This window comes from Zingiber officinale, chromosome 4B, assembly GCF_018446385.1.
Source record: "Zingiber officinale cultivar Zhangliang chromosome 4B, Zo_v1.1, whole genome shotgun sequence".
In the NCBI taxonomy this organism is placed as follows: domain Eukaryota; kingdom Viridiplantae; phylum Streptophyta; class Magnoliopsida; order Zingiberales; family Zingiberaceae; genus Zingiber; species Zingiber officinale.
In genome coordinates this window covers 86,638,562-86,665,769 of record NC_055993.1, presented here as the reverse complement: position 1 = coordinate 86,665,769, position 27,208 = coordinate 86,638,562, and the positions used below count along the sequence as shown (strand labels likewise).

General features: G+C 35.4%; 3 protein-coding genes across 8 annotated transcripts; 2 read left to right on the top strand and 1 right to left on the bottom strand.

Annotated features, from left to right (window-relative positions):
* The first annotated feature begins 5,145 nt into the window (after positions 1-5,145).
* Positions 5,146-10,215, top strand: LOC121975410 (eukaryotic initiation factor 4A-III homolog B-like). Its single transcript, XM_042527040.1, has 8 exons — positions 5,146-5,552; positions 6,108-6,348; positions 6,432-6,512; positions 8,025-8,132; positions 8,197-8,316; positions 8,828-8,995; positions 9,140-9,226; positions 9,914-10,215. The coding sequence occupies exons 1-8, from the start codon at positions 5,245-5,247 to the stop codon at positions 10,025-10,027; spliced, it is 1,227 nt and encodes a 408-aa protein (XP_042382974.1). The 5' UTR covers positions 5,146-5,244; the 3' UTR covers positions 10,028-10,215.
* Positions 10,216-10,587: 372 nt separating this feature from the next.
* LOC121975408 lies at positions 10,588-18,332 on the top strand. 5 transcript variants are annotated; one of them, XR_006110323.1, is made up of 3 exons: positions 10,588-10,893; positions 14,703-14,868; positions 17,987-18,332. XR_006110323.1 is itself a non-coding variant. In XM_042527038.1 (3 exons), exons 2-3 carry the CDS (start codon positions 14,800-14,802, stop codon positions 18,273-18,275), a joined length of 354 nt encoding a protein of 117 aa, XP_042382972.1. In that variant the 5' UTR covers positions 10,589-10,893; positions 14,703-14,799; the 3' UTR covers positions 18,276-18,332. The 5 variants fall into 5 exon arrangements, 2 of the variants coding, with proteins under 2 accessions (XP_042382972.1, XP_042382973.1); XM_042527038.1 differs by having other exon boundaries at positions 10,589-10,893; positions 17,991-18,332; XR_006110322.1 differs by lacking the exon at positions 14,703-14,868 and having other exon boundaries at positions 17,998-18,332.
* Positions 18,333-18,532: 200 nt separating this feature from the next.
* LOC121975407 lies at positions 18,533-22,314 on the bottom strand. 2 transcript variants are annotated; one of them, XM_042527036.1, is made up of 7 exons: positions 22,010-22,314; positions 21,784-21,910; positions 20,999-21,204; positions 20,703-20,904; positions 20,477-20,562; positions 20,111-20,202; positions 18,533-18,998 (listed from the first exon to the last, which is right to left on the bottom strand). In XM_042527036.1, the coding sequence occupies exons 2-7, from the start codon at positions 21,874-21,876 to the stop codon at positions 18,742-18,744; spliced, it is 936 nt and encodes a 311-aa protein (XP_042382970.1). In that variant the 5' UTR covers positions 21,877-21,910; positions 22,010-22,314; the 3' UTR covers positions 18,533-18,741. The 2 variants fall into 2 exon arrangements, with proteins under 2 accessions (XP_042382970.1, XP_042382971.1); XM_042527037.1 differs by having other exon boundaries at positions 21,784-21,904.
* Between the last annotated feature and the right edge of the window lie 4,894 nt (positions 22,315-27,208).

Here is a 27,208-nt window from a genome sequence, read left to right as displayed (position 1 = left end):
TACGAAAATAACTAGATCAGAATGTAACAATTATACTAATTCTAATCGACTCTGAAAATTGAAAAACACCACGAAAAGAATGCTTGATTGGTGGTTGCACCAAATCAAAGCTACCGGGCTCTGATACCAATTGTTAGATCGAGATACGCTAGAGGGGAGGATGAATAGTACTCGTGGCTTTCACGCATTTCGGATTCGTAAAACAGCGAGTAATAAGCAACAGAATTAAAAGAGAATAAACGCGAACACAAGTGATTTACTTGGTTCGGAGCCTTGAGCGACTCCTATTCCAAGGCCCGCGATCGTTGATCGCTTTCGATGGGAAACAACTATAATATCGAGAAAGTGTACAAGTATAACAATTACAGCTCAAATTAAAACAATACCGACAACAAGATTAGGGAAATGAAGCTCCGGGTTGTCGGTGACTTGAAACAGTACTCCTGGGTCGTCTTGTTAGCAGCGCGTTGATGAAAGATAGCTTTAGAATTGATTTTCTTACTGCTGCCTCAAGACCTGCTTAAATACTTCATTGAGGGCGCCTCCAATGCCCCATGGAGGCGCCTCCAACCCGAAGTTTTATCCCGCAATCCTTGCTGTCAATGAGCTCTCGCTGCTGCCTCTTATCCGCCTGAGGGCGCCTCCAATGCCCCATGGAGGCACCTCCAAGAAGCAGTCCAAGACACCTCCACTGTCCTCTAAGGTGCCTCTAAGCTCACTTCGCAGCCAACTCCAGCCTTGCACTCGAGGCGCCTCCAAGCTCCATGGAGGCGCCTCGGACACTGTTCATCCGAGACTTAGCTTGTTCCTTTTGTACCTGCAACAACAACATACCCTACAAGACAAAGTTAAAACATATATAAACATTATAAATAAAGTGATCGATAGTCATCAGACTGTCTAGGCCTGACTTCAAATTTCTAACCGGAAACCCTAGGTCGACCCGACGTCCATTGTTCCCTCTGCGGGGAACGCGTCCTCACCTACTCCCCTCAGGAGAAATTACCTGATGCCAGTTCGGTCTTCCAGACCGACTGGACTTTCTGCCTAGGGTTACCACCCCTAGGACCTAGGGTTACCGCCCCCTAGGACCTAGGGTTACCGCCCTCTAGGATTTTTCTCCACCTAGGATTACCACCCCCTAGGACCTAAAGTTACCCTCTTTAGGGTTTTCCTCCACCTAGGGTTACCATCCCCTAAGACCTAAGGTTACCTCCACCTAGGGTTACCACCCCCTAGAACCTAAGGTTATCACCCCCTAGGGTTTTCACCTTGCCTAACCGCAATTAGGACTTTTGCCTATGAACACTTAGGACTTTCCTGCAATCTCTATCAGAAATGTTAGATCACAAATAAGCTTAACTTTGACTCCTTTGCCATTATCAAAACTTGGGTTCAATCGTCAGATGCTTCCCGCACCAACACTTAGTTCAAACTTATTTAAGATAATTAACTATAATATATAAGTCTCCAAATGAATATGTTCGTGAGTTCATGAATCAAATATTGTTAAGCTCGAGCTTGACTCGATAATGTCTTTAAGTTCGAAATCTGTCTCGAGTTTGGCTCGATAACTTAATCGAATGAACTCGAACGAAATTTTTTTTTAAACCGAGACCCGAATAATTCATAAGTGGCTTGACTCGTTTACACTCGTACATGTATCTTATTTTTTAAATGGACTAATCTTAGGGATGATCAACTCGGCTCATAAAAATTTTCCACCCATCATTAGGAAAAATCGAAAAGTACTAAGATTATTAATATTCTTAAACTTACTTTTCACTAATTGAAAAAACTTCCTTATAGTACAATTAAGACTTCAATAATATAAAAATCAGGTTAGTCTCATTGATTATTCCTAGGGTGATGGGTCCGATCTGACAGAAGTTTCCTATTGGTTTGATCTGACAAAAGTTTTCTATCGGTCGTCAGGATAAATCGAGAAAAGCGCGCGGGGGCAGCTCAGAAGCTCAACATCCTTTTGTTGCGCTTCTCATTTAGAGGAAAAATTCTTACAAATAAATTATAGATAGAGATCAAACTATAAATATTTCGATGATAATTTAAATATCCTATCATAATACCATACCTTCGAGGACGTCAAGACTCCAATAATACATGATAGGGCAGCCACATAAAAGCTTAACTTAAAGCTTAAATTAAACTCAATCTTATATGTAAAGAAACAAATCAATAACTATTTCAACAGTTTGATATATTTTAAATTTAATTTAATATGATTATTTTTCTTAAATAATATTAGAGGGCAGGTCAACACATGTCTCGACCGTCTCAGTCTCTGGGCTGGGCTAGGGTGGGTTTGCTAACTAAGATGCAAGCTAATGCCAACTCAATGTTAAAGCCCAAAGTTAACAAAAATTGGTAGGGCGAGAAGCTTGATAAGGTTTTATTTTATTTTATTTATTTATTTTTATGTGCATATATTTTTTTTTAAAAAAATGTTTGATAGACAGCCTTCTCCTGATTGATCCGGCAGGTCAGAAAATTTTCATTTTTGCCTCGTATTATGTGCACGGCTAGACACACTCAGATATTCTGTAGTTCTATTCCTAGGTACAAAGAATTTATAGAATTTTTTTTTTTTCAAATAGACAGGTTCGGTCATGAGATATGTCACAGGAGGCGATGATTAAGGACCTCTGATTTTTAGGAGTCCCTAAATTTAATATGTATATATAATATATATTATCTATACTTAGATTGTTTTAATCAAAACCTAAAAAATATATTTGATTGAATTATTTTAATAAAGATCTAAAAATATATATATTGTTGAAATTTTTAATAAAGATCCAAAAAAATATATATTTTCTATTAAAATTTAAGAAAAAAACTAAAAAATAAAATAAATAAAAAAAAAGAAGGAAGGTAAACAATCTTTTTTTTCTCTTTTCAAGATTTTTTTTTTTTACAATTCTTTCTTCATTAATTTGTTTACAAAGTCATAAGACTCTAAATAGTAAAGTATAAATCTTGAAAGTTAATTTCCTCCTTTCTTCATCTTTAAATCGCTTCTAATTAAATTAGAAAAGTTTATTAATTTAGTTTCTAACATCATCATTCATCAATATATAAATTTATAACGTAAGTTACCTACTTATCTATATTTTTTCTTATTGTCAATATTCAAAATTGATTTTTAATATTGTATTGAAGTCAATATTTTATGATTTTTTTTACCGATTTGAAAGAGTTTAATTGGATTATTTTAATAAAGGTTCAAAAATATACATATTGTTGATTTTTTTAATAAAGGTCCAAGAATATATTTTCTATTAAAATTTAAGAAAAAAATTTAAAAAGAAAAGAAAGAAAAAAAGAAGAAAGGTAAACAATGTTTTTTTCTCTTTTCAAAATTTTATTTTTTGTACAATTTTTTTTTCATTAATTTGTTTACAAAGTTATAAGACTCTAAAGAGTAAAGTATGAATCTTGAATGCTAATTTCCTCCTTTCTTCTCCTTTAAATCTCTTCTAATTAAATTAGAAAATTTTATTAATTTTAATTTCATCAACATCATCATTCATCAATATATAAATTTACAATGTAAGTTACCTACTTATCTATATTTTTTCGTATTGTCAATATTCAATATTAATTTTTAATATTGTATTAGAGTCAATTTTTTATGATTTTTCTTACATATTTGAAAGAGTTTAAATAAATCATTCAATTTTTAATCATCATAAAATAAGTTATATCAATTGCTTCAAGCACAAATCAGGTTTTATTATTCTTTGACTATTATTTTCACTACTTGTGTTTATTTCAATGTTAGCTTTGTTGCTGGTTTTGTGTGTTTTATTTTTACACTTAAAATTTGTAATACAAATATATTTCTAAAAAATATCAATCTTGGAAATAGATAATAAACAAAAGAAAAAGAGTGAAACATATTATTGAAACTCACAAAGGTGTTATTCGTAAAATTTTTAAAGTTAGCTCTTCAATTGAAAATTCAATTGATGAATTGTAAGAAAAAAGTCAAGAAGAATTAAATAATCATGTAACAAATGAGCAGCAATCGAGTAATCAAGAAGAATTAAATAATCACGCAATCAATGAGTAGGAAGAATTGAGAGAAAATGATGATTATAATCATGCAACAAATTAGCAGGAAGAATTGAGAGAAAATGATGATAATGATTTAAATGTAAATGACTTGACAATTTTATGTATCAAAAGGTGTTAGAAAAACTTGATTTTGAAGACCTTATTGATGATTTTGTTTCTCAAAATGTTATAATATATAAATTTTTTCAATGATGATTTCATACTTATCTTTTTTTTATTTGTAGGTATCCCACTTTTTAGAGAAACTTAGGAAATATATTTTGTATGGTGTTGCATTTTTTTAAGAATCTTGAGAACTAAATTTTGTATGGAGTTTATCATATTTTAAATGAAATATATTGATTTTAAAGTTTTTCTATTAAATTATATTCAAATTGTACGTTAATAAATTTTTTGTATAGATGTCACTTTTCTCTTTTCGCCCAAGGGCCCTCAAAAGTCAGGGCCGACCCTGCAAATAGAGCGCGCAATTAACATATGTTAGATTTCTTGGCCACCTCCTCAGGGCCGATGAAAAATTTCATAAGACCGGACCAATCACCCAGAGATAATCAATAAAACTAATGAGATTTATTATTTTTTTACTAGCTAAAATTGAAGCATATGCATGTTTAAAAATCAATATATAAAAAAATATTAATTAGGTAAGATATGTCAAACATGAGATGACTGATCTAGCTCCGTAAAATTTTTTATTTATTATCCTAATAAATTAGAAAGTACTCAAATGACCAATTTAAAAATTAACATTCCTTAATTACACATCTTATTTATTTAATTTTTTTATAAATACACCGTAACTAATACTGTGATAAAGGGATCTCACAGCCCTAGGCACATTTTAAAAAATAATATAGAGTATTCGTTTAGTAGGATTCAAACTCTGATTGGCATGGTTAACATTACTTTAAAACTACACGAAAATCGAAATTTAGAGGACCTTTGTGCATAATTGCAATAAAAACTAAACCCCCGTTCCGTTTTCTCCGACAAATTAGGATTGTCAACGAACAGCCTCTCCTCGCCTCACGTCTATAAATTGATGTTCTCCACCGCTCTTCCAGTATTTTACGAAACCTAGGGTTTGTTTCTTGCCTTCCACTTGCTCCTTCCCGCCTCCTCGATCTCCTTTAGCATCTCGTCGACATGGCCACCAGCGCAGCGCCCCCACGCGGCCGGCAGCCTCCGGGGCGCAACATAGACGACGAGAACCTGGTCTTCGAGACCAGCCCTGGGGTCGAGGCCATCACCAGCTTCGACCAGATGGGTATCCGCGATGACCTCCTCCGTGGTATCTACGCCTATGGTTTCGAGAAGCCCTCCGCCATCCAGCAGAGAGCTGTGATTCCCATTTTCAATGGCCGCGACGTCATCGCCCAGGCTCAATCCGGTACCGGGAAATCCTCCATGATCGCCCTGTCCGTCTGCCAGATGGTTGATACTACCAATAGAGAGTATGCTATTCTTTTTTTGTCTTCCACACTTTGGACTTATCTATTGCATTGTAGGAGGCTGTTTAGGTTTTTGCACCACAGAGCTTGTGGGTTAACCAATGACGTCTGCAAATGAGTTTTTCTAGGTCCGTCGAGACATCACAATATCAACTTGTTAAATATCATTGAGTTTGCCATCCATTCAGCTAAACTATGGCTAGGTCCAAAAAAATGGCTCCTTTTTTTTGTTCCAAAAAGTAATCTTTTGCATGAGTACTACCCCTATTTAGCATGGCCTACCTGCGTTTTGAGTGATGGATCCCATCAAAGACTCCTTATTACCTAAAACGCTTGCAATCATCTTTGCTTATTGAAATTATTGTGTTCTGGTCATGCACTGTCAAACACATAGAGCAGCTAGCTAACTACAAATTGTGGGAATCATACATGACGATAGCTAAAATTTAGTTGTAACTTACTTTTAGATTGTGTAATACCAAGGAACCGTTTTCAGATTTCCATATATATGCTTACTTGATTAGAGTTTGTGGTTAAATTCATGTATTTCAATTTTAGAGTGCAGGCACTTATTTTGTCACCTACAAGAGAACTTGCTTCCCAGACCGAGAAGGTGATATTGGCCATTGGTGAATACATAAATGTGCAAGCGCATGCATGTGTTGGTGGAAAGAGCATAGGTGAAGATATTAGAAAGCTAGAGTATGGTGTTCATGTGGTTTCGGGGACGCCTGGTAGAGTTTGTGACATGATCAAAAGGAGGACGATGCGCACAAGAGCTATTAAAATTCTTATTCTTGTATGTTGATCCTTTTTAATTGTTATACTTGTTTGAGCTCTATGCAGTTGTACTTTTTACCTAATTCTTTGATATTTGAATAGGATGAAGCTGATGAGATGCTGAGTAGGGGCTTTAAGGATCAGATTTATGATGTGTACAGATACCTGCCTCCTGAACTTCAGGTTTGAGTCATATATCAGAATCTTCAGAAAAATCTGGACTCTGAAAATAGTATACCAGCATTATGTCTATTGTTTGATAATGGCCACCCACACATGTCCAACGTTTTAAAGAACATATGCAAGTGATATGAATCTGAACTATTGCATAGCAATCAATAATGTATAATGCGTCATAATAATAACAATGATGTGCACATAGTTGAGTAATTGCTAATTGAGTGTATAAATTAATACTTACTAATTACCACACTGAAAACTTAGCCTAAAATTGTGTCACAATCACGAGCTAATCCTTTGAGGGGGATGAACATGATCGAAGTCCTTATATTTGAGAAGAGACCTAGGCAAGTAATAATTGTTTAATTAATGGACGATAATTTCAGTTTTTTAGAATGGTCACATTTACAGGTCAAATGTGGTGTATGCAGTCAGTCTGTAGACCTTTGGCTGCATGCACTGTATATTCTCTCATGTGATGTGAGAAACTGAGAATATTCAAGCCATCCACATATGGACACATATGGGGGTACTGTATATGCTATTTGTGATGCAGTACTTGTAGCATAAGTTTAGGTATCTGCATATGCAACCTGCTAGTCTGTTTTTTAAAACAAATGTATGTTTTAGGTAAGTCGTTGGTATTCATGCTTTGTTTGTATTAAATATGTTCTCAACTTATTTAGTTTTTATAACATCAAATTATAAATTATTATGATCCAAAAATACTGATTTGAGGCTTATTTTCTTACTTTGGAATATTTTTTTGCTAGCTTTTATTCCTATTCCATGTTCATATGCATACAGTGCACGATTTGTGATGCCAAAGATGATTGAGAGTTAGTAAACAAGATGTTTGCTACTTATAACTTGAAACCAACAGTTTATGGAATGATCATCTTGATCTTTAGTTTTTTATTTTGTTTTGAACTTTCATCTTCGGTCCCATCTATTCTCTTTTCACATCTAACACTTTCAATAAATATATACATGCATATATATTGGTATTCCAATAAAGAGAAGAAAAAAAAACAATTTCTTGCTTATGCAACTATCTAGCTGTATGAGGCATTTTATATAGATTTTGTGTCTGAGGTTTACAAAATTCCACACATTCCTTTTATTCATGTACTTGATCCACCTTGTTTGTATTTGTGACCCTGCTTTTGTTATACTTCATCCTTAATAAAACCATGGCAATCTGTGCTCATTGTATCTTTGCCTAGTTTGCAAATTTCTCACGGTAAAAATTTCTGGTTGTAGTTAATGAAGACAATTTTAATGGCTTCACCATCTCTATATGCACATTTGTAGGTTTTTATGATTGACAATCTAAAAAAGATAATTTAAGAATGAAGGAATTGAGGCTTTTGGTGGTGAAACTCTCCTTCAGTTTTAATGTTTGGAAAATACTTCATTTCAGATCTTAATCATTATCTCCTTGGTTTATTTGTGTCCTTGTTTGTGTAAATCCTAGAATTTATGCAACATCTAATCTTGTGAATTGCTTTGTAGGTTGCTCTGATATCTGCTACACTACCTCATGAAATCCTGGAGATAACCAACAAATTCATGACTGATCCAATAAGAATCCTTGTCAAGCGTGATGAATTGACATTGGAGGTATTTAAGTTTCATTAAAGTGTAAGTTTACCTTTTGTTGTCGTTAACATATATTTTGTTTCAGGGTATCAAACAATTTTTCGTGGCTGTGGAGAAAGAGGAATGGAAGTTTGATACATTATGTGATCTCTATGACACTCTCACCATTACTCAAGCTGTTATTTTCTGCAATACAAAAAGAAAGGTCAGTATAAAACCCTGTTAGGCTTAGAATTATGATACTGATTCTGAAAGTAGATGTGGAAATTGTTTGTGCTGCAAGACCACAGCACCATTCAGACTTCGTCTGGTGCATCTTTCTGTTATCCTTCTCTTTTGCTGAAATTTCTCATGTTATTCTAAGCACTTTATCTAGTGGATGAAAGCAAAATAGAGGAAGGGTGATCCCAGCCCTAGCCTTCTTCCCTAGACTCTATGGTCACCCAATGAGTGCTTCCATCTGAATAGATTTACCTACAATATTTTTTCATCTCTATTTATAAATGAGCTTCACAAAATTGGTTCTCAATTTCTTGGATAGCATGGTTATGTTTTTCTTTTTCCCTTTAACATTGGAATATGAATTGTTTTCTATGGCGGCCTATTATATTAATTGTTTTATATTAAGCCTTGTTTTGTTTGACTTCTCATGTTTTTTTTTATGCTTTGCGTAATTTACTCTGAAACCAGATTAATTTAGCATGTTACTCTGGCAGGTTGACTGGTTGACTGAAAAAATGCGCTCTAACAACTTCACAGTATCATCTATGCATGGTGACATGCCGCAAAAAGAGCGAGATGCAATCATGGCAGAATTTAGGTCAGGGGCAACTCGTGTATTGATCACTACCGACGTATGGGCTAGGGGGATCGATGTCCAGCAGGTAAGCCTTTTCACTAAAAAAGTTTGATTGAAATATTCCTATTATTCATTGCTCATTGCATATGCAAGAGAGCTTTTTCAGGAAAATTCATGATCTTTCTCAGTTAATATATTTTTATATGCAATGGCTTTGTGGTTCTCTCAGGTGTCGTTGGTGATAAACTATGACCTTCCAAACAATCGAGAACTCTACATACATCGGATTGGTCGTTCTGGACGCTTTGGGCGCAAGGTAAGTTTCTTCACCGTTCCTTACCTTTTCATAGTTCTTCTTAGGGCTGTAAATGAATTAAGCGTTCGTGAACAAGTTCGGTGTTCGGCTTAGTAAGAGATTATTTATATTTGTTCAATATACACAAGATTAATTAAATAAACAAACTTGAACAATTCGTTAAATTAAACAAATAAGTTTGAACATATATATGTTCAGCTCATTAACGTTCGTGAACAACGTTCATGAATAATGTTCGCGAATCATATTCATTAATAAAGTTCTTTTTAATATGTTAAATAAATAATAAAATAAAATAAATAAATAAGTTTAAATTATCAAGTTCAATAATTAATCGAATAATTAAAACTTTCAAACAATCAAACAATCTTGAATTGAGAGCTTGATAACATCAAAACTAACCAAGCTAGAATCAAATTCAAACCAAGCTCAAATTAAGCTCAAGTCAAGCTTGAATTGAGAGCTCGATAATATTTAAACGAATCAAACTCAAGCCAAGTTTTAAACAAGCTCATAAAAAATAAACCAAGCCAACCTTGAACAATCATTTCAAAAGCTTGATTCATTTTAAGCTTGGCTCGGTTTGATTATCTTATCAAATAAGTTTGAACACCGACTCGGTTCATTTACAGCCCTAGTTCTTCTCAATCTTTGCTTAATGTGATCTTGCCAATCATGTGAACGCAGGGTGTGGCCATAAACTTTGTGAGGAAGGACGACATCCGAATCCTGAGGGATATCGAACAGTACTACAGCACACAGATTGATGAAATGCCAATGAATGTTGCTGATCTCATCTGAATTGTTAAGCTCATCCTGGGACGACTTGTTAGCATCTTCTATAGTTGAAGTTCCCTTCTACCGAAGAGTGTTTGACGTTTATCCAACTTTGTGCATATGTAACACGATGTAACATAAGATTATACAAATACGAGACAGAGCGATGCAGAGGCGGAATGAATCAAGTTGTGCTGCTATTTTGTGTTTTTTATCTGGGGTTTTGAATCTTTAAAGAACCCGTGATTAGAATTTAAGCTCTCTCTTGTTAGAAAGAAGCAGCTCAGAGATTCAGTGAAATAAATTACTGCTGGGTAACTTTATTGATAAGTATATTAAAACGGGGAAAACTGGAAGATAATTTAATTAATTAATCCTCTATCTTGTGGCAAAAAGGTGAAATCGCTAGCTCTCACCGTAGCCGACTTAAGATCATCACGAGGGAGATAAATCACAGCATTCTGAACAGGTGGGGTGAATTGCACAGGAGCTCTATCTCCTCTATCTTGCTTCTTCCTTCCTTCGACTATAAAAGAAAACATCCTGAGTGAGCATGTGACAGATGGGGTGAGTTACACAGGACCTCTATCTTGCTTCTTCCTTCCTTCGACTATAAAAGAAAACATCCTGAGTGAGCATGTGACAGGTGGGGTGAGTTACACAGGACCTCTATCTTGCTTCTTCCTTCCTTCGACTATAAAAGGAAGAGGAGCTTAAGCATATTTGACACCGGGACCCTAACAAAACAGCAAACGCCTTCTCTGCTTGCTCGACGACGGATGGCGGGGGCCGGGGGAATCACCAATGCTATGAACGTAGGGGTCGCCGTCTAGGCCGACTGGGAGAACCGCGAATTCATGGCCAACGCTTCGATTTCCTCCTGCAATTCGGTGCGTATTCTTCTCGGTTTAATCCAAACTAATCGGAGAGACTAGGGATCTGAATCGGCTGGGGATGCTGTCAAATGGTTTGGGGCTTTTCATTGTCAAACTGGATGTAAGCGAAGTCTATCTCCCCTCTAAAAGCGCCAGGTTTCTGTTGGAACAATGATTTCTCAGATCTTGTTGTTGGAACAGTTAGAAATGCCTTATTCAATTCATCTAGGGCATGGTCAATCGTGTCCTTTCCTAGAATGTTCAGTACCGCCTGACAACTAATGCTTTGTAGGGGATGTAGATTTTGAGTCTTCGTTTGCTGTTCAAGAGTAGAGTGCAAAAAATCCAAGCTGTTAGACCTTGTTGAAGGTTTAAAGACAAAAGTCGCCTATTAACCTCCAAACTTTACGTATCGAGAATTATTGTGTGCATCTGAGATTTTTTATGCATATTTTAGCCTATTTTCACTGCTTCAATTATGATCAAGTGTGCCATTAACCATTGGCGGCTCCAGTCCGATGTGCATATCCAAGGATTCATTCTGAGCTAGACTCTGAAGTCAAACTTAGGCTTCTTCCAACTCAAGCTCACAAAAGAATCTCATCATTGCTCAAGTTAGCTATTTTTTTTTCACAATATGTTACGACATCTAGACAAATATTCACAAAAACAATAATCAAATACAGGAAAGGTTGCTTCTTCTAAGTTGCCCTGATCCTAAAATGTAAAGTATTGCTACAGTGATTCATGTTATGATTAGAAGTTGCTATACACAATCTATTTCCTACCATGATATTAGTGTACACACTGCACAGGATGTCCTAACATAAGAATTGTGTTGTTATTTTTACTTCTTTAGTTGTCTTAGCGCATGCCTCAACTTCAATTATACAAAATCACTTTTAATAGAGTGCAATAATATTTATTGGAGTTCTTATCTAGCAATGATTTCACTGGTAAACTTTTCAGTACATTCCTAAACAATTATGTTCTTCTTTTCCAGCCTAATATTTCCATAGTTCTTTTGTCGCAGTGAGTAATGCAGATCACTAGGCTACAGAGCGAAATCTTTTCAGATTTTCCATTATTTGATCCCTGATGCTTAGTCTTCGGTTTATTCATAATGCCATGACCTTTAAAGTTTAGTTTTTTCTTCTCTGTATTCTCCTATTACTAAATTCGTGTCTCGATGCAAGTTAGTATTTATGAACCCGATTAACACTCAAATCAATCTATACAGATAACATTATTCCTAAGGAATAAAATAGGCAAGGAATAGAATAATAATAGATATTTCTTAGTTTGATTATGGAACGTAATAGACATACAATACCTATTCTTGTATCTAGTTTGTAGGATTGTTGTAAGATCGTTATACAGAATAGTCTAGCAATACTTTTCACAATGTGAAACATTCCTATATGGTCTGGCTCAACGCTAGCCCAACCAATCTATCCGACCTGAATGACCTAACTAGCCTTAGCCTATTGGAATAAGCAAGAAATATATGAGAAATGACTTTTTGTGTGGTAGAGTAAGGAAAAACTAATTTGAGAATCATGATTTCATGGTAATTGGTATTACGAATTGCAACCAAACATTGAAATAGTTGTTCCATATAAGGGTGGCAATTTTTGACCCGACACGAAAACATGACCCGAATCGAATACGAAAAAATCAGGTTAGGGTTGGGTAATTTCGGGTTTGGGTTGAAATCGGGTCGACCCAATTGACCCAATTAATAAATAGGTCTGGTTCGGGTCAACCTGAAATGACTCAATTACAACTCGCGAACCCGTTTATAAATATTATAAATTTAAACTAAAATTACAAATTTAAAAAAGTTAAAAATCCTAAAGATAGAGATATGCTATTGATTGCAATGTTGCTATGACTTATCATTTATTATATGGATTTTCAATTTGTGTAGATAAATGTTTTTTTTAATTTTTTAATTTAATATACAAAAATTTCTTTAATGAATTCATGTCATGTTCGGGTCAAACGGGTCAAACAGATCAACCGGGTCAAACAGATCAACCGTGTCAAACGGGTCGGGTTCGGGTCGAGTGCAAATAAACAAATCAAGTTCAGGTTGAATAGTTTGACCCGAATTAATAATCAGATCGGGTTCAGATTGTCATTTGCCAACTCACCAACCTGCCAACCCGAACCCGTCAATCCGAATCCGAACCGAATTGCCACCCCTAGTTCCATAGAAATTTATAGGAATTATAATTACATTACCAAACACTCATATGCTTACATATGTCGGAAAGCTGTCATAAACTAGACTGGAAACTGCAGTATTTGTTATCTCCACATACGTCTATTGTGTTTGCAGAGGCTACAACAAAGAGTAAATTGGCTGCTTTGAGCAAGAAGCTTGATATCTTAGAGCGCAGGTTGAAAGTTCTTGAGGTCCAAGTGAGCAGTGCAACAACAAATCCCTCTGTTTTCACATGAAAACTCAAACTTCTTCAGGTCCATTGTAAGTGGATAACTGAATCTCCTGAAAACTTAACAAGGTTAGTAGAAGTTAAAAAATCCTGTCAAAACCAAATTGTTATAAAGATCCGGAAAAGCCACATTATTTTCCTAGCGCATATGCTTTTAGATCCAATCACCAAAAGATTTGCATTAATATTTTTGGAAGAAAATGATTTACATAAAGGCAAAATATTGTAGTTATACTGAATCAAAAGCTGTGGTCAGAATGTATGATGATTTTGAGGAGTGTTATTGCTATCGAAGACTTATGGGGAAGTTCGCCTATCTTACAATTAATAGGCAATTTTTAACTAAACTAGCATTTAGTGAAACAGTCTATCACTCATTTGGACGAAAGTAAGGGTTCGAATCCTAAGGTAGTTTTGATGTGATCAACTAAGTTAGGTTAAGTCTTGTTGTGTTTAACCCTGTGTTTAAGTGTACAGGAATTTAGGAGCACAAGAAGTTGAGCAAAAGACACAACTAGCGAGAAGGACGATATAGGAGAGAACCAACGAGCTCGGTGTGTCAGAGGGACGAGGTGTTGCGGAAGAGTACACCGGTGGACGAGAAGGGAACGTGCGATGTTTATGAGAGACGAGACGCTGGAGCGGAAGATTACTCGGGGAGCAAAAGACGCAGCTAGCGAGAAGATAGGCACGGGAGAGAGCCGATGAGCTCACTACGTCCAAGGGACGAAGCTGCGGAAGAGTACGCTGGCGGACGAGAAGGAAGCATGCGACGATTCCGAGCTACGAGAAGCCGGAGCAGAAGTTGCTTGAGGAGAAGGTCGGAAGTTGGGTTTGGGTGAGCCTTATTCCAGATGACCAAAATCACCCAAGCGTGCGAAGCCGAAGCGGAGCTGGAGCGGAAGGCCCAGACTGAAAAAGTCAACGTGGTTGACTTTCCAGTTCTGGGCGCCTAGACTCCGGGCGTTCGGAATTGAATTCTATCTGGATCGCATTTGACCGCGATCCTTTGTGAAGGGGATAAAGTTTTATCCCCCTCCAGGTGCCTGGAACCCTTCCAGGCGGCCCGACCAAGGCTATAAATACAGCCTTGGTCCCAGAAGCTAGAAACAACAAGCAATTCTTAATACAACACTTGTGAGTTTTTCTGTTTTGTTTAACTTCTTCCTTTCTGTGCTTTTATTGTTGTAAAGAGACTTCTCCGCCTTAAGGAGAAATTAGTGCGCATCATTTCCTTGGATTAAGAACCTCCCTGGTTGTAACCAAGTACAACTCTCTGAGTCATCTTTCAGTTTCTTTTATTTATTGTTTATGCAAGTGTTCTTTTAAGTCCGAAAAAGGTTCGTTTGTTTTGATTTTGTGCAGGGCTATTCAACCCCCGTTCTAGCCGGCCAACGGTCCCAACAAGTGGTATCAGAGTCAGAACGACTCAGAAGGAATAACCACCGACTGAAGCAACGAGATGGTCACAGCTAACATTTACCCACCAATGTTCGAGGGGGAGTTCGCATTTTGGAAGCGACGAATGGAGGTATTTCTTAAAACATATTTTAATATTTTATTAATAATGAAATATGGTTATGAAGCGTCAAAGAATACGAACGAAGAAGAAATCGAAAAACGCCTCTAGACCAAAAAGTAGCATAACGATTTTACGTCAAATGTTAAGGCTGAATTTCATCTTTTAAGCATACTACCGGTTGAAGATCTCGATAAAATCGGCGACTACCAGAGTACAAAAGAACTTTGGGAAAAGTTCTTGAAGTTTCATGAAGAACCAAAAGAAGTCGAATCCAACTCCTCGATAGACACCAAGTCATCAAAAGAATCTGAAATCGAGGAAATCGTCGAAACAACTCTAATAGCCGAGTACCTACCAGAAGACGAACACGAAGAAAGCTCGTTTGAAATGAGCATCGAGAGCATTGATGAAGGAGGAGCTACATAAGAAGAAAGTAGCAGTTCAGGGGGAGCTATGAACAACAAGATCGACAAGGCGAGTCAGGTTTGATCTCTCTCACCTGACAAGTTATTTAAATTTGTTAAATTACTAACTACATATTGTTGCAAATTAGAAAAAAAAATATAGAGCTAAAATTAATTCTAGCAAAATCTTGTCCATTAGAAGATTTTGATAAATTAAAGCTAGAAAATGACAATTTGAAAATAGAAGTAGAAAATTTGAAAAATCATACATGTTCAAAATTCTTTACTTCGAATTTTAGAAATTATGAAGAACTGCATTGGAAATTTAAATATCACAAAGGGAAAATTTTAAAATTGTCAAGGAAAAGTTTACCTAACAAATTTCTAGTTAACTCTGTTGGAAGGAACCTATATTGAGTTCCAAAGACTTGTCTTAATTAAAGTTGAATTAGACTTAGTGCTTTCAGCGAGAAAATTAAACGTTTGAATTTCTTTAAAAGACTTTGTCTAGAAGTAATTGATGATCCAATAACCAAAAAGGCCTAGTGCCTCGCCACAGCCTGGATGCCAAATATTGAAATAAAATATTTAATTGACTAATTGATAGAGCATTAAAATTAAAATTAGATAATGCTTTAAATAGTTACTCAATTTTTTTTGAAAAATTCTCAAATTTTTCTCTACAAATTTGTTTAACTTAGAAAAATTTCTCATTTTTTTTTAACTTAAAGTTTTAAGTTATTTTATAAATTTTTCTTTATCAAAATTTATTTTATATGTTGCAAAAAAAAATTTATCTTTAAACTTAGAAAAATTTTCTGTTTAAAATTTTCTTATTTAGAAATTTTTTTTTGCAACACTTAAAGTTTCTAAAATTATTATAAATTTTTTTAATATCAAAATAATTTTTAGAATTTTCAATCTTGATAAAATTTTCAAAATTATTTGAAAATCAGAGTTTTATAAAAGTTACCCATAGATTTTATGATACCCCATTTTTTATGTGATCAAAAGGGAGAAGGGAATATTAAGTCTAGGGGAGGTAGCTTTAAGATTTTTTATGTTTTTTTGTACATTATTGCAAAATTTATTATTTTTACCTTATAGTACTTTATGTTTGTTTACCCTAACTTAACTTGGGTTGCTCACATCAAAAAGGGAGAGATTGTTGGAATCCCAATGTGGTTTTGATGTGATCAACTAAGTTAGGTTAGGTCCTGTTGTGTTTAACCCTGTGTCTAAATGTGCAGGAACTTAGGAGCACAGGAAGTCGAGCAAAAGACGCAACTAGCGAGAAGTACGGCACGAGAGAGAGCTGATGAGCTCGGTGCGTCTGAGGGACAAGGTGTTGCGGAAGAGTACACCGGTGGACGAAAAGGGAACGTGCGATGTTTCTGAGGGACGAGAAGCTGGAGCGGAAGATTGCTCAGGGAGTAAAAGACGCAGCTAGCGAGAAGGTCGGCACGGGAGAGAGCCGACGGACTCAATGCGCCCGAGGGACGAAGCTGCGGAAGAGTACGCTAGCGGACGAGAAGGAAGCATGCGATGATTCCGAGGTACGAGAAGCCGGAGCGGAAGCTTGCTTGAGGAGAAGGCCGGAAGTTGAGTTCGGGTGAACCCTATTCCGGATGGCCGAAATCACTCAAGCGTGCGAAGCTGAAGCAGAGCCGGAGCGGAAGGGCCGGACTGAAAAAGTCAACATGGTTGACTTTCCACTTCCGGGCGCCTAGACTCCAAGCATCCGGAATTGAATTCTATCCGGATCGCGTTTGACCACGATCCGTTGCGAAGGGGATAAAGTTTTATCCCCCTCCAGGTGCCTGGAACTTTCCAGACAACTCGACCAAGGCTATAAAAACAGCTTTGGTGCCAGAAGCTAGAAACAACAAGCAATTCTTGATACAACACTTGTGAGCTTTTCTGTTTTGTTTAGCTTCTTCCTTTTTGAGCTTTCATTGCTATAAAAAGACTTCTCCGCCTAAAGGAGAAATTAGTGTGCATCATTTCCTTGGATTAACAACCTCTCTGGTTGTAATCAAGTAAAATTCTCTGAGTCTCTATATTTCAATTTTTTTTATTTATTGTTTATGCAAGTGTTCTTTTAAGTCCGAGAAAGGTTCGTTTGTTTTGATTTTATGCATGACTATTCAACTTCTCTTCTAGCCGGTCAACGATCCCAACAATAAGAGGGAAAAAGAAATAAAGTTTCTCTTTACATTTAAAAAAAAATGTAGAACCGCCACATCAGCGGCCCCCCTAGAGCCGGTCCCACGGATATGGAGGGAGGTAAATGCAGGTATACAGCTGAAAGCACATAGCCGAGACGCTAATCCCAGACAATGACACCCCGAGGATCGAACCCTGGACCTTTCGGCCACGAAACCATGCGCCCCCAACTGTGTTACACCCTGGGGACACATTGAAGGCACTAGGTAGTAGGACTTAAATTTCATCCCATTTCTGTATTTAATTTCCATGTAAATTGTGTGAAAATGTAGAAAATTGAAACTTAAGCATATAATTATCACAAACAAACAAGTGGACTTTTTTTTTTCTTTCGTTACAATCCAAGTAAACAATATTCAATACAGTGCAAAAAAAATCATATAATATATTTCAGTTCTTTGCTTTTCCCTCCACTTAAACTACTGCATCTCTCTTCCTCCCTCCATGAAACACAATATGAGTGTATTTCAATGTAATGCAAAATGATTTCTATTTAGCTAGATGACAGGGAGACGGGTCTCGGAGGGTGGTTACCAGGAGACGGCGGCGGCAGCAGCAGCACCGGCGGTGTATGGGCTTTCTGAGACAGGCAGCCGAGGAGGAAGAGGAGAGAGGTGGAGTAGGGGAGGATTGCATATCCACAATCTTGCTCTCTTTTCACTTGCGGTTTGTGGATTTGGCGGCGGTGGTGAGAACACGAATGCTGGCAAGGGAGCAGCGCACGCTGCCGCTATTGTAAATTTGTGTGGATTTGATCACAACATTAGCCACCGATTGCAATTATAATGATGATTCGTGTTTGCTTTATGAAATAGAATAACACAAATCGAGTATTTGTATTTAGTATTAAATATTTCATTAAATATTGTACATGAATCAAGAACATGTCTATTGGTGAAATCAAACAGCTGAAAATCTTTAGCGCAAAGGCAAAACTAATTGTTAAGCTGTCCGTGGCAAAGTAGTTGGACGATATATAGTTCGATGCTACACTGAAGATCCAGTTGCTGTCAATTCCCAAGCAAAAAAGGCAAAAGAAAATGTATAGTTCAAGCCTACTCTGAAGATCCATTGCTATCAGCTCATGGCTGAAGTGTAGTTACCAAAATAGAACTTGCTGGTTCTTTCACCACACTCAATTCGACTCTCTCGTAGACTGAATTTATTGGTGTTAACATATTTCTCGTCTCACCAGAAGGTTAATGATATATTATAGTGGCATGAAAAAGGACATGTTCCGAAGGGTTTACAGTCAGTGAGTAGCGAAGAATTTGAAGTCATGGTGTTCGACCCCGAGTTGCATCAGCCAGTAATATGCTTCATTGTAAAGTGCGTTCAGGGTTTCATTGTCAAAAGATTTTGGGTCCTTCCACAAGTCCTCCTGCATTTTGTAGGTAGAGAGACCAAATGGCGAAAGAGCAATGGCATTTCTCCCGTTCTTTTTCACCGGCTTGTTGATCCTCCCAATTACAGAATAGAGATCTTTTTCATCATCAGACTCAATGCTATCTGCAATGGCACAAAATTGCAAGGACTTAAAGATTGATGACACTATAAAATTGCCACATCTTATTAATGCAAGCAAAAAGGCAATAGAAAATTTTTTCATCAATGAGTTCATGTTGTTCTTCTCAGTAAGAAAGTAAATGAAATAAATTGTGGTATCTTACTAGTTACTTCCATTCTGTTTGAAAGAAAATGCAAGACGGCGGCTTCATAGAACTTGGCCGGCCTTCCTGCCTAATCTTGAGTATCTAAGCCATTTGCTGGCTGTTTTGGTTTCAGTTACAATGTCTTTCTTGCAGGAAAGCTACGTTAATCTTCTTGAGGTTCCTTCTTATTCTTAATACCTTATCGGAAAGTTTGAAATATATCACCAATTAAAATGCCAAAAACATATTTCTTTTCTTTATTTCATCTTTTGAACCACCTGGGACTTCCAAATTGTCAAAAACTAGTGTCTAGATTGAAATTAAACAACCTAGCTATACCAGCCTACATTCCAAGAACCAACTGAACTTCATACATCACAGGTACTTTACTAAATCATCAATCAAAGCAGGTTAAATGCAGTAAGTCAATGCGATGATGATGAGATCTCAAAGTTTGTTCTGTTGGCATTACTGAATCAATCTTGGATAAATTTTGCACATGATTAATTGGAGTATGAGAGATATCAGTAAGGTGAATTCATTACTTTCAAGTTCTGAAACAGTTCAGTAAGGTGAATTCATTACTTTCAAGTTCTGAAACAGTGTCATAAACAGACTTTGCATCATTCCTAACAATAGAGAAGTTGTTAACCTTCAGATCCTAGCACATATTGACTGCAAACAATGTAAGAAACCATATCTTTGCTAAAGATTCACAAAAGAATAAGCAATCGTATTGTTTCATGTTATTTTCAGACTTTAAACATTTAAATAGCTTTTTTCTCCCAGAATCAAGCCAATGAAATAATCAGATGTAGAGCTAATGCACAAAAATATCAAGGAAGCAAGATAGGCTGATCATTGGCAACAAATTATCTTTCAGATAAATCTAACAAAAAATACAGTAATTTAAGGAACAAAGAGAAAACATTTGGCATCTAATACCACAAACATACAAAAAGTGCATACCTTCAGACAATGTTGATATGGTATGATAAGTAAGAAAGCAAGCAGACAAATCCTCAACATTTGCACATGCTGGAATGTGATAGATAGGGTACCTGATTTTGCATAGTTGCAATGCAGAAGAATAAAAACACAATCTTTTGTGGTGAAAGTAACAAAGAAAGGATAGAAGATACAGTAGCATTCGAGTTCCAAATCCTATCATAATTTTTAACTAGCTGTAAGTTCTTAGTGACCATTTAGCGACTAAAACATAGCAGAGCTCTATTGTTTATATTGTATCCAAATAATTCTTGTATAGCAAGATATGTTTAGAATAAATATCTATATAATGTATCCAATTCTCAAGGGAAAGAAGTGAACCAATACCAGGCAACAGAAAACCAGCTAGCAGGTGACAATTCTTCGCTCTTCAATGACAACAAACCAGGAAATCTCCGAGCCAACTCTTTTACCTATTTAGAGGCAACCAAGGTAAAATAGATAAAGTTATACACAGAAATTGGTCATAACATGTTGTAGAATTAAGAATCCTACTTGCAAGAAGGGATACATCAATATGGTGCACAAGTAACAGCAGCGTAACTGTCTATACCTTGTCCACAAGGGGTGGCCTTCTATAGGGAGAACCATACTCTATATACTGGGCATACATCTGCCCAAAGCTGTCTTTTCTTGGAAATAAGTTTTCATGGGTAATAACTGAACCATCTGAGGAAGCATCTGATGACTTAGACATTGTGTCACTCTCGTTGTCATCACTAGAACATTCACACTGGTTGTCTTGTGGGAAAATCCTGCAAAATAGAATCAAATGCAGTTCATAATGTAGTTACTAGATTTGGCTGCGTGAAGAACACCACTGTTCTATATTTGAGATTTATTCCTGACCTCGAAAAAGCAAGTGATTTTCTGGTATATAATTGAATAGCAGATAGGTATGGAACATAGTATTGATCTGTCGTTTCATCATCGGGAAGGATGATAGGAACCCCAACACCATATACACTCCACTCTTCATACTGGCTCCAGAGGTCTGCTAGTGTGAAATGCTCCATGTTCTCCTTCTCAGTTGGTTGGCAAATGCTACTCAGATCCTGTAGCCATGTCCACTTTTTTATATCAGAAATTCCGAATTAATAATAAGGTCACTACGACTAAGTGAATACAAATTGGAGAGGAGCAAGTAAAAAAAATCGAGAAGCAATATTGTAAGAGGAATTAAAGAACCAAGGATAACACTATATTAATGTTGTTTTTTGAAATCAAAAGTAAGCATCTCTAGCAATCGCTATAACTTAGACAACAAGGTGTCGATTGAAATGTTAGCGACCGTAGGAGATCAAACAAGAGGATAGGAACAGCAAGTCAGAGTCACTATACCATTTTCACGTGCATGCGATTCATTCAGATCAAGAACGATTCCATGCAAGAACATACAAGGAAAACTATTTTTTATTCAAACTGTAAAGTTGCAACTTTTACGTGCAGAGGGAGGGGCAAAAATTATTCTGCTATCAAAGAGATGGATGCAATCATGCAAATGAACAATCCGTCCATGGCACTGTCGAGAGAAGTTTTCAGCATACATCGCAGTCAAGAAAAATAAATAAACAAACCACAGGACGCTTGGACAAATCATGGAAGCAGATAGGGCGAAAAAAACAAAAGAGAACCTTTGTAAGAGGGTAAGTAGGCACTGAAGGCGTGATATGAGCAAGGAAAGACTGCAGATTGGAGGTCTTCAGCAAACCAGAATCCATCCTCATCCTTCCCTTCCTCTACTCGTCGCCTCCGCTTATGCTCCACAAGCAAACACCGCAAACGTAAAAAATAAAAAGAAAAGCCAAACAAATTCAAATATGAAGAAGAAGGATCGCACAAAAACCAATAAGAATGTACCATAAGGATTAGCTGCCCCTTTGTCTATATATAAAATCTTCACATCCTCCGATTTCCCAATTCTCCAGCGCCCTAATAAGAAAGTGACGAAACGGTGAAGTCATCATCCATCACGCTCGCTCAACCTACTTATCCAGAATGAAAAATTGGAAAGATTTCAAGCGCCATTAATGCCCTCCGATCCCCGGGGTTCATTTCCCATCGCGCGTATCTCTTAGATCACGCCGTTGCCTCCTTGCGATTGAGATCGCAACCGAGGAAGAGAGGAGATGGCTTCGTCGCCCCAATACGAATCTTCAACGATCATATATATTTTTATATTCTTTCTATATATATATATTATTTTTGAAATATAATTCTTTTATAAATTTGATGTATGTATGGAATGTGTTAATTTACCTTTTTTAAATCCGAATTCATTTTAGAACACTGAATAATTTTCTTACAACGTTAGGTGATAAATTATATCTAAATATTAGAGATAAGTTATTAATTATGTTAAAATCTTCATACTTGCCTATGAAAAAAAAATTAAATAAATAAAAAAAATCGGTGATTTATAACTAGTTTTGCATATTATCCAAAAACTATATCCGATTTGAAATTGACCCAATCACGTATTCCTTCTCATTTTTTTTTCTATAATACCCCCTCTTCCATTTTTTTTTACGATTTATCTGAAATAAAAACTCTGAACTATTTTTATTTTATTTTTCAAAAAAATCTAATTTCCTCTTTGGTCTTTGTCGAAGAGTTCGCTTACAGAGTGGGTTAATGACTTGTTCTTCCCGTGTTAAGCTTCGTCTAGGAGTCTACGATTGTCATGCAAGGTAAGGCCGCCGCCGCTGAGGGTACCATCGTGACCAAGAAACACCTTTGTAGTACCAAAAAGACACGTGGATTGGTGGCACCATCTTTTTCATCCTTGTATTTCCTCTTATCATTGAGATGGATCGTGAGTAGTAGCTGAACGAGTTTGAGATGTAAAAGTTGGCCCTCCTCGTCGTCTCCACCACCCCGACACCCTTCTAACGTGTTGCTGATCTTAGAGGATCAGCAATACGCACATTGTAAATTTTGAAAGGTAATAACTTTTGATTCAGTTTAAATCATAACATGCACAAGATATCATATCGAAACTTATTCAAATATCTTTGATTTGCATATCAACCTGAGTCAAAATTTATAGTCTATCAAAATTTATCCAACATACACGTTGTAGTAGCTATTAAACCATAGCTGTTACAACTATATGTTCAACTTTAAGAGATCATAACTTTTGAATCAAGTTGATCTACAAGACGCACAATATATCAAATTGAAGATCTCTGAAGGAGCTTCGATTTTATATATTATGTATTTCATGATTCTAACAAATCCAAAGTTATAATTTTTCAAAGTTTACAACATGCGTGTTGCTGATCTTATAAGACCGACAACACGTTATAAACTTTGAGAGATCATATCTTTGATTCAGGTTGAACTATAGGACACATATTGATTTGTGTTGATCCACAAGATACATAATATATCAAATGGAAGATCTCTAAACGAGTTTTGATTTGATATATTATACATTTTATGATGCAACCAGATCAAAAGTTATGACCTTTCAAAGTTTACAACATTTGTGTTGACTAGCAACACGTTATAAATGTTGAGAGGTCATAATTGTTGATTTAGGTTGAACTACAAGACACATAATATATTAAATCCAAGATCCCTTAACGAACTTTGACATCTCAAAGTTTACGGTTCAACACGTTATTGTTGGTCTTCGTTGTTGATCTTTTGAAGACTAATAGCATGTTATTGCTGATCTTCTGTAGAACAACACGTTATTATTGGTCCTTTAAAGATCAACAACACATTGTTTCTAGTCTTCTAAAGATCAGTAATATGTTGTAGCAGCTAAGAAATCATAGTTGATATAATTATAAGTTATAACTTTCAAAGGTCATAATTTTTTATTCAAGTTGAACTATGAGACACATAATATATCAAATCAAAGATCTTTGAATGAACTTCAATTTGATAATTTTTTTATTTTTAGAATGCCCTAGTTACAAGTTATAACTAGCAACAACATGCTGCTAAACTTCAAAGGACTAACAATAACGTGTTGTTGTTCTATAGAAGATCAACAACAACGCGTTGTTAGTCTTCAAAAGATCAACAACAAAGACCAGTAATAACGTGTTGAACCGTAAACTTTGAGATGTCAAAGTTCGTTAAGAGATCTTGGATTTGATATATTATGTGTTTTGTACTTCAATTCGAATCAAAAGTTATGACCTCTCAGCATTTATAACGTGTTGCTGATCTTAGAAGATTAACAATACAAACATTGTAAACTTTGAAAGGTCATAACTTTTGATCTGGTGAATCATAAAATGCATAATATATCAAATCGAAGCTCGTTCAAAGATCTTCCATTTTATATATTGTACGTCTTGTGGATCGACAAAGTCAAAAGTTAGTCTCTTAAAATTTACCCAACATATACATTGTAGCAGCTACAAAAATTGTAGCTATTACAACTACAAGTTTAACTTTAAGAGGTCATAACTTTTGACTTGGATTGATTTACAAGACGCACATATATCAAATTGAAGATCTTTGAACGAGCTTCGATTTGATATATTGTACGTTTCATTATTCAAATTAAATCAAAAGTTATGGCTTTTCAAAATTTATAGTGTGTGTTGCTGATCTTAGAAGATCAGCAATAATGTTGAACCTGATATAGAATCATATCAGCTCCAACGTGGATCTGATATGATTCATATCAATTAGGCCCGCATTAGGATTTAATGTCTATTCTTCAAATAATATTTTAACATTTTGGAGAAGCCGAAATAGGCAATGGATGACATCGTTGGACTCCTTGTAGCGTCAGAAGTCTATAGGACTTAAAATAGATCCAATCATACTTGTTTAGGTCTATCAATGAGTTTCGGTTAAAATTCATTTATAAGACCTAGACATGTCTGATTGGATTAATTTAAGGTTTTGTGAAATTCTAAAGCCGCAAAGAGTCTAACGATGTCCTCTATTGCTTATTTTTGTCTTCTCCGAAGGTGTTAAAATGTTATTAGAATAATAAACTAAAAAAATCCCAATATGGGCATGATATGAATCATATCAAGCCCAACACTGTTGCTGATCATTTAAGATCAGCAACATGTATATTATAAACTTCGAAAGGTTATAACTTTTGATTCAACTTGAATTATGAAATGCATAATATATAAATCGAAGCTCGTTCAGAATTCATCAATTTGATATATTGTGTGTCTTATGGATCAATTCGAGTCAAAAGTTATGGTCTCTTAAAGTTGAACTTGTAGTTGTAGGCTTGTAGCAACTATAGTTTCGTAACTATTACAACTTGTATGTTGGGTAAATTTTACTAGACTATAACTTTTAACTCGGGTTGATCCATGAATAGAAGATATATGAATTAACTTTGATTTGATATTTTGTGCGTTTTGCAATTCAACTTGAATCAAAAGTTATGACCTTTCAAAATTTTTAACATATGTGTTGTTGATCTTTTTATAACATGCGTGTTGCCGATCTTTTAATATCAGCAATAATGTTGGATCTAATATAATTCATCTCAGGCCCAATATATGCCTGATATGATTCAGACCCAACGTTGTTCTTGATCTCCTAAGATCAGCAATAAGCGCGTTGTAAACTTTAAAAATGTCATAACTTTTGATTCTAGTTGAATCATAAAACTTATAATATATTAAATTGAAACTTGTTCAGATATTTTTGATTTGATATATTATGTATCTCATAGATCAACTAGTGTCAAAAGTTATAGTCTCCCAAAATTTATCCAACATACGCATTTTGTAGATGCTACAACTATAAATTCAACTTTAAGAGGTCATAACGTTTGACTCGAGTTGATCCACAAGATGTACAATATATTAAATCGAATATCTCTGAGCAATATTCAATTTGATATATTATATGCATTTCATAATTCGAAATGAATCAAAATTTATGATCTTTTAAAATTTATAATGTATGTTGCTAATCTTAGAAGATCAATAACAACGTTAGGTCTGATATGATTTTATATCAAATCAACTTTGATTTCTTTTAGCTCATTGTTCCAATAACATTTTAACACCTCCGGAGAAGTTGAAAAAGACAATGAAGAATATCATTAGACTACTTATAGACTCAGAAATCCATAAGACCTGAAATAGATCTAATCAGACTTGTTTAAGTCCATCAGTAGATTTCGATTAAAATCCACTGCTGGACTAGACAGGTCCGATTTAATCCATTTCAGGTCTTGTGAATTTCTAAGATTGGAAGTACTCCAACGATATTCTCCATTATTTATTTCGACTTCTCCGAAGGTGTTAAAATGTTATTGGGAGAATCAACATTAAATCCAACGTGAGCTTGATATAAAATCATATCAGGCCAAACGTTGTTGCTGATCTTCTAAGAACAACAACATACACGTTGTAAACTTTGAAGGGTCATAATTTTTTATTCAATTTGAATAATTAAAGGCACAATATATCAAATAAAAACTCGTTCAAAGATTTTCGATTTGATATATTGTGCGTCTCATGAATTAACCCAAGTTAAAAGTTATAATCTCTCAAAATTTACTAAGCATACACGTTGTAGTAGCTACAAAACCGTAGCTGCTACAATATAAGTTTAATTTTAAGATGTCATAATTTTTGATTCGTATTGATCAACAAAACACACAATATATCAAATTGAAGATATCTGAGTAAGCTTTGATTTGATATATTGTGTGTTTCATGATTCAACTTAAATGAAAAGTTATGATATTTTAAAGTTTACAACATGTGTTGTTGATCTTAGAGGATCAACAAGAAGGTGTTGCTGATCTTATAGTATCAACAACATATTGTTGTTGATCTTCTAAGATCAACAACAATGGTTGCTCATCATAGTGATAACAAAAAGTCTAGCAAACCAGTCATTATATGAAAAAGGTTAGGTCAACTTAAAACTATAATATTGGAACAAATCAATTAGGAAGTCATTTGTATTTTTTAGTCAATCTTAAGATAATCATAAAATAAATAATGAAAGTTATTTGTAATGAAATTCAAGATTCAATTAAACAAGAAAATCGAAGTATTTTTAACTCATCAAATTTAATGTACTATTTTAAATAGGAATTATTAG

Bases quoted from the DNA above. Each gene is read 5' to 3' on its own strand.
- LOC121975410 (XM_042527040.1), top strand. From the start codon at position 5,245: ATGGCCACCAGCGCAGCGCCCCCACGCGGCCGGCAGCCTCCGGGGCGC. The intron at 6,349-6,431 runs GTATGTTGATCC...ATATTTGAATAG, and splicing joins CTATTAAAATTCTTATTCTT to GATGAAGCTGATGAGATGCT. The intron at 6,513-8,024 runs GTTTGAGTCATA...ATTGCTTTGTAG, and splicing joins ACCTGCCTCCTGAACTTCAG to GTTGCTCTGATATCTGCTAC.
- LOC121975408 (XM_042527038.1), top strand. From the start codon at position 14,800: ATGGTCACAGCTAACATTTACCCACCAATGTTCGAGGGGGAGTTCGCA. The intron at 14,869-17,990 runs GTATTTCTTAAA...CTATTTAGCTAG, and splicing joins TTTGGAAGCGACGAATGGAG to ATGACAGGGAGACGGGTCTC.
- LOC121975407 (XM_042527036.1), bottom strand. From the start codon at position 21,876: ATGAGGATGGATTCTGGTTTGCTGAAGACCTCCAATCTGCAGTCTTTC. The intron at 21,205-21,783 runs GTTCTCTTTTGT...ACATGGCTACAG, and splicing joins CTACTTACCCTCTTACAAAG to GATCTGAGTAGCATTTGCCA. The intron at 20,203-20,476 runs GTATTGGTTCAC...ATGCAAAATCAG, and splicing joins AGCTGGTTTTCTGTTGCCTG to GTACCCTATCTATCACATTC.